Raw genomic sequence first — 13,538 nt, forward strand, 5'->3', positions numbered from 1 at the left:
CTGAACTCTGGCACTTGGACATTACCCTCCGACCTCTGGCACCCCGGACTCAGCAAGTATTACGTTAACCCTTACTCACCAGGCCCGGCAACGCTACTACCACACTCCGGGCACTCCCTCACTGCTGTGGGTGCGTGTTATACCCTTACCCACCTCAGTACTGGCGACTGGCCAGGTCTGCGGGCATACAGGCGTTACAATCACCTACTTATCTATATCTCAAGTAAAGCACAGTTTAGGCCGCGATTATAGTGCCTGCGCGCGCTGCGAACAAAAGGCCATACCTCTATGAGGCAGGCCATAGAGCACGCGACCAAGCGCGGTTTTTCAAAATACAATTGGATTTGTTTTTGCAGCGCGACGTGAGCAGTTCAGCCAATGAGGGCGAACCGCTCACATGACGTCACAGCCACGCCTCTCAATTGCCTAGTGCATGTTTCGCACGTGTGACATCACGCGGTCGCCCGCCGCAACTATAATCGCGGCCTTATGTTACCCCACTTTTTGTTATATTGAACAGGGCCAAAATACCATGAAGTCTTAGGGAAGACTGCTTATTCAATACCAACACCTTCACCACTACACCATGCCATACCTTGACTCTTAAGACAAAAACCTGTTACTAGGGCGATTATTAAGCTAAATGCTGCTGTTTTGCAGAGTAATATCGGACATCCAATTGAAAAGCTGATTTCACACGCTAGCCGTTTTCATTCTGTAATTAATGATACCTTGTGAATTCCATTACCAACAACAATCAAGGGGCATACGCATCAATGCAAGTGGTGCAATTTCAGGGCAAGAAATCTGCCCCAGAGAAGGAAAACGTTTTCTTTGATACATCTGGTACAGAATGGACACCACTTTTGCCTTGTTACACAAGCTCACAGGTGCCTATTTTAAGAAACACATTTATGGCAGCTGCAGCTTTCTCCGAAGAGCATTACCAGACGTCTGTTATTTTATTGCTATAGTAAAAACCCTAATGAATTGAAAAATGCAAAATGCACGCTTCTTCTAAATTTTACGATCACTAGGTGACTATTCATAATTATTTATATATATATATTTTTTTGTCACACTTGAAATTAAGCTATTTGTCTTTGAAATTAGAATAGCATTTCCCCGGATTAATGCTACACAAGTATAAACGAGCTGCACACAGATAATTGAATTTCTCCTGCCTGAAAAGCCATGCATTATTCCTCTTAGACTCCTGATTAATTAGTCGTCTCCCCAACAGCGACTTTGTGTGTTACATCTTGTTTTAATACAGAAGAATTGATTTAAAGCCCGCACAAATAGGTATAATTCCCCAGCATTTCACCTCTTCTTTCTTTACATCAGCCTTCCTCTTGTTCTCGTGGATAAGATTCTGGCGGGCCAGGATGGCTTCCTCGCGGCTCAGTTTCCCATCCAGGCGCCTGCACTCTATCTCCGCTAGCTGTTGCTCCAGGTCTTTTTCTCGCATCTGCCTTTGCCATTGCAGAAAATCGGTTGGATCCCGTGCTCCGTCAACTAGTTTCTCAATTCTAGAAAACAGTCACGGGACAGCAAACTGAAATGAAGCACTTTTTGGTATTACTGTTGAAAGGGAGACCGAGCACACAAGGTGGGCTCTAAAAGCAAAAGCAAAAACATATCAATTCACATGCCTATTGATTTCCAACTTTCTTACACGTCGGCGCTTATTCAATATGCCCCGTAACGGGAGAGCGCATCGTGATCGGCCTAAAAACTCCCATTGTTTTGAATTAGAGCTTTCAGACAATCGCGGTCTGATTGGCTGTTTCAGGGCTTCTTAAATAAAGCCCGTTAATGCTTAAAAGCCTGAAACACACATATAATTTACCAATTTTTTCTGCTTAAGTATATTCAACATTCTGGTTTAAGTTTGCAATACAATATTAATCCTTTCATATTTCTTAATTCAAAAGAGGGGATGTTTAGTTACACGTGTAGGCCACAAGAAAGGCCTACCCAAAATATTTACAATTTACAGGAATGTCAAGACACAGGAAAGATGCATATCACAGACAAAAAGAAACATCAGGGCATACAGATGCAGCGGCCGTTATTTTAACAAATCACGCGGTGTATACCTCGGAATACCCATGTCATGGCGCGGGATTACTTCCAACCGTACCGCCTTAAGACTAGAGTGCAGGCGAGTGTATAAAATGGCATTTTAGTGTTCTGGCTTTTAAACACCTGAAATTGACAGAGTGGCACAGTACTGTACACATTACAATTCATTCATTTCATTGCATATGAGAAACACATTTCACCAAGGGTCCTGGATGGTCCCTCTTTGGGGTTGAAGCAGAAGGGTTTAAAGGTTACCTCTCATTACCTAGAGCCAGGGTGGGCAACCCTGTCGCCATTCGCCACTTGTGGCGAATTAGCAGTCAAACTGTGGCGAATTGAGTAACTTTAAGTTTTTTCCCAAGAGCGAGTCCCCCCTCCTCTGGTAAGCACGAGCACTCCCTCGGCATGCGCGAGCACTCCCCCGGCATGCGCGAGCACTCCCCCGGCATGCGCGAGCATTCCCTCGGCATGCGCGAGCACTCCCCCGGCATGCGCGAGCACTCCCCCGTCATGCGCGAGCACTCCCCCGGCATGCGCGAGCACTCCCCCGGCATGCGCGAGCACTCCCCCGGCATGCGCGAGCACTCCCCCGGCATGCGCGAGCACGCCGCAGTTTGTGAATGAAGCAGGGGCCGAGCAGCAGTCAGAAGACACCTGTGGTGGAGCATGTAGTGAGCGTGCGCCTGAGCACTCCATGTACCCCCAACCCGGAAGTGTTCCTGGTCTGCACTGATATACTTGATCCTCCACTGCGGCGCCACGCTCCTCTGATTCCTGACTCCTCTCTGGCTGTCCTCCTCCTGCTTCACTAATAGCTGGTTGCCCTGCTTCAAGTTTACAGCAAAGGTGTGCATTTTAAACTGTTCTGTAACAGTGCACTGATTTGTATTTTTGCATTTAGGTGTATTATTTTTCTTTCTAATGAATGAACATATAACCTGCTTGACTCACCATGGCTGTGTGTGTGTGTGTGTGTGTGTGTGTGTCTGGCTGGGTGTGTGTATGTGTGTGACTGGCTGGGTGTGTGTATGTGTGTGTGACTGGCTGGGTGTGTGTATGTGTGTGTGTGACTGGCTGGGTGTGTGTATGTGTGTGTGTGACTGGCTGGGTGTGTGTATGTGTGTGTGTGACTGGCTGGGTGTGTGTATGTGGTGTGACTGGCTGGGTGTGTGTGACTGGCTGGGTATGTGTATGTGTGTGTGACTGGCTGGGTGTGTGTGTGTGTGTGTGTGTGTGTGTGTGTGTGTGTGTGTGTGTGTGTGTGTGTGTGTGTGTGTGTGTGTGTGTGTGTGTGTGTGTGTGTGTGTGTGTGTGTGTGTGTGTGTGACTGGCTGTGTGTGTGTGTGTGTGTGTGTGTGTGTGTGTGTGTGACTGGGTGTGTGTGTGTGTGTGTGTGTGTGTGTGTGTGTGTGTGTGTGTGTGTGTGTGTGTGTGTGTGTGTGTGTGTGACTGGCTGTGTGTGTGTGTGTGTGTGTGTGTGTGTGTGTGTGTGTGTGTGTGTGTGTGTGTGTGTGTGTGTGTGTGTGTGTGTGTGTGTGTGTGTGTGTGTGTGTGTGTGTGTGTGTGACTGGCTGTGTGTGTGTGTGTGTGTGACTGGCTGTGTGTGTGTGACTGGCTGTGTGTGTGTGACTGGCTGTGTGTGTGTGACTGGCTGTGTGTGTGTGTGACTGGCTGGCTGTGTGTGTGGCTGGCTGGCTGCGTGTGTGTGTGTGTGTGTGGCTGGCTGGCTGCGTGTGTGTGTGTGTGTGTGGCTGGCTGTGTTTTTGTGTGGCTGACTGTGTTTGTGTGTGGCTGACTGTGTTTGTGTGTGGCTGACTGTGTTTGTGTGTGGCTGACTGTGTTTGTGTGTGGCTGACTGTGTTTGTGTGTGGCTGACTGTGTTTGTGTGTGGCTGGCTGTGTTTGTGTGTGGCTGGCTGTGTTTGTGTGTGGCTGGCTGTGTTTGTGTGTGGCTGGCTGTGTTTGTGTGTGGCTGGCTGTGTTTGTGTGTGGCTGGCTGTGTTTGTGTGTGGCTGGCTGTGTTTGTGTGTGGCTGGCTGGCTGGGTGTGTGTGTGTGGCTGGCTGGGTGTGTGTGTGTGGCTGTGTGTGTGTGTGTGTGTGTGTGTGTGTGTGTGGCTGGGCGTGTGTGTGGCTGGCTGGTTGTGTGTGTGTGGCTGGCTGGGCGTGTGTTTGTGACTGCGTGCGGGCAGCTGGCAATGGCTGCTTGTATCTTTGTTTTGTACCCAGTCACGTCCTGGCTGTGCCACTGATCATGGATTTTGGAGGGAATGAGATGAGGGGGGGCGGGGACTGAGAATATATAAATAACATACCACCCTACCAACTGTGTGTGTGCCTGGCTGTGTGTTTGTGGCTGTGTGTGTTTTCCTCATTTGCGTCTGACGCAGTTGTTACTGAGTAGTCAAAATGTTCATGTTTTCAATAAACTTGTTCAAACAATGTGTGTTTTAAATTTTCGCATGCGCAACATAATACCTAAATTCTTACATGGTGTGGCTATTTTCACTTCTAATTCGCCACACCTGTGGCTACATTGAAAAATAGGTTGCCCACCCCTGACCTAGAGAGACCGTATTTGTTGGTAACAATATTCATCTCATTGTAATTTTTTGATTTTATTTTTAATTTATTTTAAATTAATTTCTGATTCTAAAGCCTACGGTAAGCGCCTGGTTCTCTGTTTTGTATTTCATTGCATATAATTGCACACAATCCATAAAATTCAAACAAAGCAACCGCGATAAACACGTGTGCCTCGGGCGATTGGTCGCATTCATGCCACGTGGAGTACAGCAGCGGATACGAAAACGGCGCCGTGATTCCTTAAAATAACGGCTTCTGCATCTGTATGCTCATGCTTTCAAATCTATTGAATCGTAGCTGCAATGTTCTGGTCCTAAGAACATATTACCAGTGTGTTGTAAGGTCTGTTATTTTGGTTACACAGAGAATCTCCCTCAGGATAAACGCATCTCTTGTTTTTCACCTTTTTTTGCATAAAAAATATTGGGAAATAATACAAATGACAAAATGTGGACATGTGGCAAGTAATATAAAGACTACTATATTTTACATTTTACATACCTACAAAGTTCTTCTTCCACTTTGCGCTGGTAGAGGGCGCCCTCTCTTAAAATGGCTGTGGCATTTAATCTGACGGGTAGGTTGTCAATCTAACAAGAATGTATACTGTACGTGAGATTGGTACAGTATTACTGTGTACAACTTTGTCTATGAAGACCTCCCACGAAATTTACTTACATATAATACTTACAGTTAAAATAATGCAATATAACATTTATTTCCCATTCTGTTCGGAAACCAAATAGGGTTATGGTGGGACATGTCACTTTGGACATGGTTAAGCAAACAATATGGAGCTCTAGTATCCTCAATGCTCTCTCACACACATTACAGTGCATAATGTTAGGCCAATTTTCTTTTACTTTTGTCTTCGGGCCCTCATTCTGTATAGTCTCAAGAGGCAGAAGAACACACTGATCGGCTGCTTGGTTCTTACTGAACAAGGGTCCAATGCAATACACTCCAAAAAGAGTGATAAACGTCACATTGGGCCCCCTAACAGAACATTTTCAAAAGTTATTTCGTTTAAAACGGTAAAATATTTAAAATCAACAATGCCGTTTGATCTGCAACTTGTGCGGTCTACATGTATCCCAAAGCCCCCATGTATTATTACCTTTGCCTTCCCCACACCAAAGCACAAAAGATATTAATCCGTAAATGAACAATAATATCTTACCTTGTTTACAGCCGCTGGATGAGTTTTAGTTCCATTAAAAGCCAGCTTATTATTTTCCTCTTTTATGATTTCAAACAAAACATGCTGCAAGAAATCACAAATATAGGCATATTTTGATATATTTTATCCAGGTTACTGACTTGTGTGTTGAGAGAGAGTTTGAAAAAAGTGATGAACCCTAAAAGTGTGAGGTAAAGATGCAGCGGCCCCAAGGAGGAAACAGAAACAGGGTTTCAGCTACACAAAGTATGACAAAGAAAAAGAGTGTTGTTTGTCGTTTGGACTGTAGTGCCATTTCCCCAACGTAAAATTAATGGGAATACAGTGTTTTTTTGTTTTTTTTAAATACTTGTAAATATATTAAGACACTCAACAGTTTAAATAAGAGCGAATCGCTATAATCCACAAAAATATTTTGTGGTGACTTCTTATAACTTGTAATAATGTATAACATTAATATTAGTCGTTCAATTAACACAAGTGCCGTTCTATTAAAAAAGGGACTTCAAAAGGGTTCAAGCAGATACCACAGGTGTGAAATCCTGACAGCATATTTGTGGCACTGCATATTCCTGGCAGGCTTCTGATAACCTCTATTTTCTTTGTCAATGTTTCACAAATTACATTAAAAACAATGGGGGGTTATAGATTTGGGCAAACATGGCAAGTCTGGGGCAAAAGAATGCTTTAGATGTATCAATACTTATGGAGTAATTCTCTATTGTCCGAAAATTGCCCTAACGGCCGCTTCTGATAATATAGAATTACCCCCTTAGTATCATTGTATAAGGTTTAGAAAACAATGTTTGATTTGGTTAATTGTGTACGCGCATGAAACACTTCTGGTGTCTCTGTGCAGCTCTAAGACATGGATTTAGATTTAGGGGAACAAATGAGAAGGGGTTTGGGAACTATTGGGTTTCCAGATGCAGGTGATTAAAATCGATTAAACAAAGTTGTGTACGGTTCATAAATCATCAGAGTCTGGCACATAGATGCGTTGTAGGTGATGATACCTTTGAGGGAACCTACATTGGGGTTCTCGATAGGTGAAATGATCGTGTACAGAGCTAGAAAGAAGAAACATTGGTACACTATAATTGTATCTCTGAAAAACCCTAATGTTCTCCTCTCAAAGGGAGTCACAACCTACAACAAATCTACATTTCTTCAGGGCCCACAAAGCTACTAGAGTGTGCAATCTGATGTGTGAGAACTTTCAATAGAAGCACAATGATGCTCAGCACAAAATTGCGCATCTGCAAAAACCCACTTTTTGGGGAATATATATCTTAAAAAAGGTATTCTGTAGAAATGCATTCTGTAAAAGGAGCTAGAAGAAAATATACTCCATAACTCGTCTACTTTGTATTAAAATGAGTTCCGTTCAGCTGCTGGAGCAGGGGTGGGCAACTCCAGTCCTCAAGGGCCACCAACAGGTCACGTTTTAAGGTTAGTAACCCAAGGGACAGGGAAAAGGGTAGTGGATGGGGAAGGAAAATTACCCCTGCTCAGCTATAGTAGTGGTGGATACAATGCTCGTCCCAGGAAATGGTAATATAGGAACTGACGAGAAAGAACCTGGTATCTAGAGAGCACTCAAGATGTGACAATCTTACACATGGATACTTTAGTGCTCTCTAGATACCAGGTTCTTTCTCTTCAGTTCCAGGTTTTAAGAATATCCCTGCTTCAGCACAGGCAGCTCAGTCAGTCCCTGCTTCAGCACATGTGGACTGAGCCACCTGTACTGAAGCAGGGATATCCTTAACACCTGACCTGTTTGTGACTCCTGAGGACTGGAGTTGCCCGCACCTGTGCTAGAGGAAGCTGCTAAGGGCAGAGCAGTGCTGTATGAGTCGAACAGATTAATGGCTGCTGAGATTCAGAATATAGCAGTAGCCAGAGATAGGGTGACCAGATGTTCAGGTTTAGCCGGGACAGTCCCGTTTTTTTAATGCCTGTCCCGGCTGCCCGACATTCTGTAAAATGTCCCGTTTTTTTTGTGTCTGTCCCGGTTTTGACCATCAGAGCAGGGGGGGCAGCAGAGAGCAAGAATGCAGGGACGAGCAGAGCTGGGTCTGACTGCAGAGGGTGGGGGTAGGTCTGAGCTGCATAGGGTGGGGGCATGGTTAGCTGCAGAAGGTGAGGGCTGGGTTAGCTGCAGAGGGTGGGGACGGGGTTAGTGTCAGCGGGGCTCCAGCAATGAGAACTTCTGGTGTCTGCTGCCAGGGCTCAAGATGGCTTTCCCCTCCCTCCCCTCCCACTTTCCACAGTGACAGATAGGGACACACACACACTCACTCACTATAGGGAAACAGAAACACAGAATGGGGAGACACACACACACACAGCATGGGGAGAGAGACACACACAGCATGGGGAGGAAGAGACACACACAGCATGGGGAGAGAGAGACACACACAGCATGGGGAGAGAGAGACACACACAGCATGGGGAGAGAGACACACAGCATGGGGAGAGAGAGAGACACACACAGCATGGGGAGAGAGAGACACACAGCATGGGGAGAGAGAGAGACACACAGCATGGGAAGAGAGACACACAGAATGGGGTGAGACACACACAGCATGGGGTGAGACACACAGCATGGGGAGAGAAACACACAGCATGGGGAGAGACACACACAGCATGGGGAGAGACACACACAGCATGGGGAGAGACACACACAGCATGGGGAGAGACACACACAGCATGGGGAGAGAGAGAGACACACAGCATGGGAAGAGAGACACACAGAATGGGGTGAGACACACACCGCATGGGGTGAGACACACAGCATGGGGAGAGAAACACACAGCATGGGGAGAGACACACACAGCATGGGGAGAGACACACACAGCATGGGGAGAGACACACACAGCATGGGGAGAGACACACACAGCATGGGGAGAGACACACACAGCATGGGGAGAGACACACACAGCATGGGGAGAGAGACACAGCATGGGGAGATAGAGAGAGACACAGAGCATGGTGGGAGAGAGACACACAGCATGGGGAGAGAGAGACACACACAGCATGGGGAGAGAGACACACAGCATGGGGAGAGAGAGACACACACAGCATGGGGAGAGAGAGAGACACACACAGTATGGAGAATGAGAGAGACACACCGCATGCAGAAAGAGAGACACACCGCATGCGGAGAGAGAGACACACAGCATGGGGAGAGAGAGACACACAGCATGGGGAGAAAGAGAGAGACACGCAGCATGGGGGGAGAGAGAGAGACACACAGCATGGGGAGAGACACACACACAGCATGGGGAGAGAGACACACACAGCATGGGGAGAGAGACACACACAGCATGTGGAGAGAGAGACACACACAGTATGGGGAGAGACACACACGCAGCATGGGAAGAGACACACACAGCATGGGGAGAGACACACACACAGCATGGGGAGAGACACACACACAGCATGGGGAGAGACACACACACACAGCATGGGGAGAGACACACACACACAGCATAGGGAGACACACACAGCATGGGGAGAGACACACACACACAGCATGGGGAGTGAGATACACACAGCATGGGGGGAGAGACACACACACACAGCATGAGGGGAGAGAGAGACACACACAGCAAGGGGGGGGGAAAGAGAGAGAGAGAGAGACACACACACAGCATGGGGATAGAGAGAGACACACACAGTATGGGGAGAGACACACACACAGCATGGGGAGAGACACACACACAGCATGGGGAGAGAGAGACACACAGCATGGGGAGTGAGATACACACACAGCATGGGGGGAGAGAGAGACACACACAGACATCATGAGGGGAGAGAGAGACACACAGCATGGGGGGGGGAAGAGAGAGACACACACAGCATGGAGATAGACACACAGCATGGAGAGTGAGAGAGACACACCGCATGCGGAAAGAGACACACAGCATGGGGAGAGAGAGACACACAGCATGGGGAGAGAGAGACACACACAGCATGGGGAGAGAGAGACACACACAGCATGGGGAGAGAGAGACACACACAGCATGGGGAGAGAGAGACACACAGCATGGGGAGAGAGAGAGAGAGAGAGAGACACACAGCATGGGGAGAGAGACACACAGCATGGGGAGTGAGAGAGACACACACAACATGGGGAGTGAGATACACACACAGCATGGGGGGAGAGAGAGACACACACACAGCATGAGCGGAGAGAGAGACACACAGCATGGGGGGGGGGAAGAGAGAGAGACACACACACAGCACGGAGAGAGACACACAGCATGGAGAGTGAGAGAGACAAACCGCATGCGGAGAGAGAGAGTCACACAGAGAATGGTAGAGAGAGACACACACACACAGAGAATGGGCAGAGAGAGAGAGGGAATGGAGGGGAGAGACACACACACACAGAGAATGGGGGAGAGAGAGACAAACAGACAATGGGGGAGAGAGAGACACAGAGAATGGGGGAGAGAGACACACGGAGAATGGGGGAGAGAGACACACAGAGAATGGGGGAGAGAGACACAGAGAGAATGGGGGAGAGAGACACAGAGAGAATGGGGGGGGAGAGAGACAGAGAGAATGGGGGAGAGAGAGAGACACAGAATGGGAAGGGTGGAACGAGAATTGAGGGGTGGGAGAGGGAACGGGGATGGAGGGGGAACGAGGATGGGGAGAAACGGAGATGAGAATGTAGGGATGGGGGGGAGAGAATAGACTGTGTGTGTGTGAGGGGCGGAGAGACACAAAGGAGACATAAAGCGCAGTTGATAATGTCATTTGTTTTATAAATATTTTTTTTAATGTGTCCCGGTTTTTACTTTGTAAATCTGGTCACCCTAGCCAGAGAGCAAGATTCACTGCGCAGTAAGAGGACTACAATTTCCTACAAGATGTGGGAAAGGGAGCAAAAAATCAGTCCAGCTTTAACTTTCTCTGGCTATAAAAACATCAGTATTGTTTCTGTGAATTCGTATATTGGTATCTTTTACACATTTACTGCTTTACTTACCTTTGTTTTTTCAGACTTCTCTGCATTGGCACATTTGAACTGTACCACATTTGCCTCAATCAGTAACTCCTAGAATGAGAGCATTGTATTGTTAAAGTCGATGGGCAGAAATATTTATTTTTGTCCATGATCTGATTTGATATATATTGCTCTTCTAGTCAAGAATGCTGCAGCAAAGTTACCCATACGCACATAGAAAATATTGGAATTTCTTTTATATGCCTGAGGCATATGTAGCATAGCCTCCGGCCGCAACCTTTTCCTTTGGCCTCTAACAGTAAAAGTTCTGCTAGGGACAGGAACTGGAGGGATTAATTCCTCATGAAGGCCTAGTGTGCTATTGCAGCTTTGGATACACTTACTGCATTCAAGCGTGGACCTAGCAACAACCTGAGGCTGTCAGCCTGGGGGAGTATACTGACTGCGTCACATGAGGTTTATGTGACGCCTGTCAGTATCAGACCTGCCTTATTATGGGGCAGGGTTACAAGCCCAACCCCCCAGGGTATATACTGGCACTCTCCCAGAAATCAGTGTGTCTCTTTCCTCCCCCTGTGGAGTGGACAACAACTACCCTGTATCCAATATGGGGCTATAGGAGGAGCATGAGAAGGGAACCTAGATGGGAGTCAAGCCTTAAGGTAACCTTCCAGGGAATGTGGACTGCTGTGAGTTCTGGAATATGCAATAAGCATCCATTGAACCATCAAAGTGTGTGATTCACTGCCTTGGAATAAAGAGAAGTGTCAACATGGATCCATCCTGCAGACCCAGGATCCTCACTGACTGTAGGCGCTGCCAACAGAGAATAAGCACCCTAAAGCCTGTCCTGATTCTCCCCACACCATCGCGGAGCAACTCAGAGCCCTCCTGTTGCCTCACAAGTATGCACAGCACTAGGAAACATACAGGTAGCGACCCAATCTCCCATAGGGTGGGGTTAAAGGTGCTACACATATATGATGACACAGAAGCTCAAGAGGTTTTGATATACACACTGATGGATGAAAACATCCATAAACATAAAGTACACTGACCTATTTGTTATATGAGGGAATCTCAGAACGTTACAGCAAAATGTCTGCCACGCCTTTACTTTTACATATAACTTGTGCAGAAAAACCAAGCCAAGCTATAAAGCAGGGATGGCCAACTTCAATCCTCAAGGGTCACCAACAGGTCAGGTTTTAAGGATATCCCTGGTTCAACACAGGTGGCTCAATCAGTGGCTCAGTCATTGATGAAATATTGGATTAAAAATTAAATCCGTTTCCAGCCAAAAGCGGAAATTACAAACCCACAGAGGGGTTAGTAGCGGTTTTTCGTGGTGCTGACTTCATTGACTGAGCCACCAGTGCTGAAGGGATAGCCACTTCTGCTATCAGAGGATATGTATCAATGGGTTGCAAACTGAGCATTTAGCGGGGAAACAACTTGCTACCACCAGAAGACCTTGACTGCAAATCATTCTGTAGAATTACAGAAGATAATCCATAATTGAAGTGCTCTCCATCAGTGGTATTAAGATCACTAGATTCATCATATGATTGAATGCGCTTTTTAAACCTATTAAGTCCAGTTTTATTTTGTATACCTTATTTTATTTGATAACGTCTAGTTCTCCTTTTGTCCCCCCACAGTAGGTTTTATCCACAAGTTGCTTTAGTTTCATTCCACTTCTAATAAATTCAACTTTTTTTTTATCCCCAGTCTGAGACTAATGGGATCTCTGTTTTGACCACGTTATTATTTTCGTTTAGATCTCAGATTTTAGCATCACTACGATACAAAAACCTATTTTTAATATTGAGGATGTGATGTTGTGATACCTTTTATTGGACCAGTATTAGTTCTAAGTAGATGAAATTATAGTGTTGCAGAGCTTTTGAAACCTAAATACTTTTATTCTGTAGTTTTGAACTCCTTACTATTCCCTTGTGCCCACCCCCTGCATTTATTTATTATTTCATTGTACAGTATTTACCTCCCATGCATTTATTACACATTCAGAAATGGGGTATTTTCTCATATTTCCCCTAAACACACCACCACTATGACACCCTTGTCTTCGTTCTACTTTTACTCTGAAGAAATACTTGATATTATAAATTATATAAATCCTCTAAACTTTCCTCTTGAGTAAAAAAAACAAAAACAAACAAACAGAATCTTCCTGCCCTATCTTGTCTGCGTTCAAAACATATGTTTCTCTTTAGTCAATGCATGTCCTCTTAATGTATGTATAAGATTGTGAATAAAATGGAATTTAATTGTGCCTGTGTGTGCTTAGGTACTATGGACATATGTCTTTTTTCAACCTCATCTACTATGCAAGTATGTAACCTCAAGATTAGAAATCTGTGCCAGTTGTGTAAAAAAATATGTTTTCATTTGTTTTGGAGCACAGAAATGGACTGCGCTTGGCGTATCGATGTAAACGTTATGCTCGCCGCAAAATTTAGTAAAGGTGCATCACAATTGTCCGCCAAAAAAGCCCTAAAAAAGACTCTTAATACCGTAGTTAGCACACAATGAAGTTGCTATGTATCAACCCAAAAATGTAATGATGCGGAACGAGTGTTGTATTATATAGGTTACAATTTAAAAAGAAAATCTTCCCAATATGGCTATTATAAATAATGTTGCACTAACGACTGATATTTACTAGTACTAGTTATAAAT

At 45.7% G+C, this 13,538-nt stretch overlaps 1 protein-coding gene across 1 annotated transcript in view; it reads right to left on the minus strand.

Annotated features, from left to right (window-relative positions):
- CFAP99 (cilia and flagella associated protein 99) overlaps nucleotides 1–13,538 on the minus strand; it is a 122,220-nt gene that overhangs the window by 26,114 nt on the left and 82,568 nt on the right. The window contains exons 8-11 of the mRNA XM_075566304.1: nucleotides 10,857–10,925; nucleotides 5,852–5,935; nucleotides 5,173–5,261; nucleotides 1,328–1,532 (exon numbers count right to left, since the gene is read on the minus strand). Of these exons, the coding sequence (XP_075422419.1) occupies nucleotides 1,328–1,532; nucleotides 5,173–5,261; nucleotides 5,852–5,935; nucleotides 10,857–10,925 (447 nt within the window). The remainder of the gene's footprint in view (nucleotides 1–1,327; nucleotides 1,533–5,172; nucleotides 5,262–5,851; nucleotides 5,936–10,856; nucleotides 10,926–13,538) is intronic.

Source organism: Ascaphus truei, chromosome 1, assembly GCF_040206685.1.
Source record: "Ascaphus truei isolate aAscTru1 chromosome 1, aAscTru1.hap1, whole genome shotgun sequence".
In the NCBI taxonomy this organism is placed as follows: Eukaryota; Metazoa; Chordata; class Amphibia; order Anura; family Ascaphidae; genus Ascaphus; species Ascaphus truei.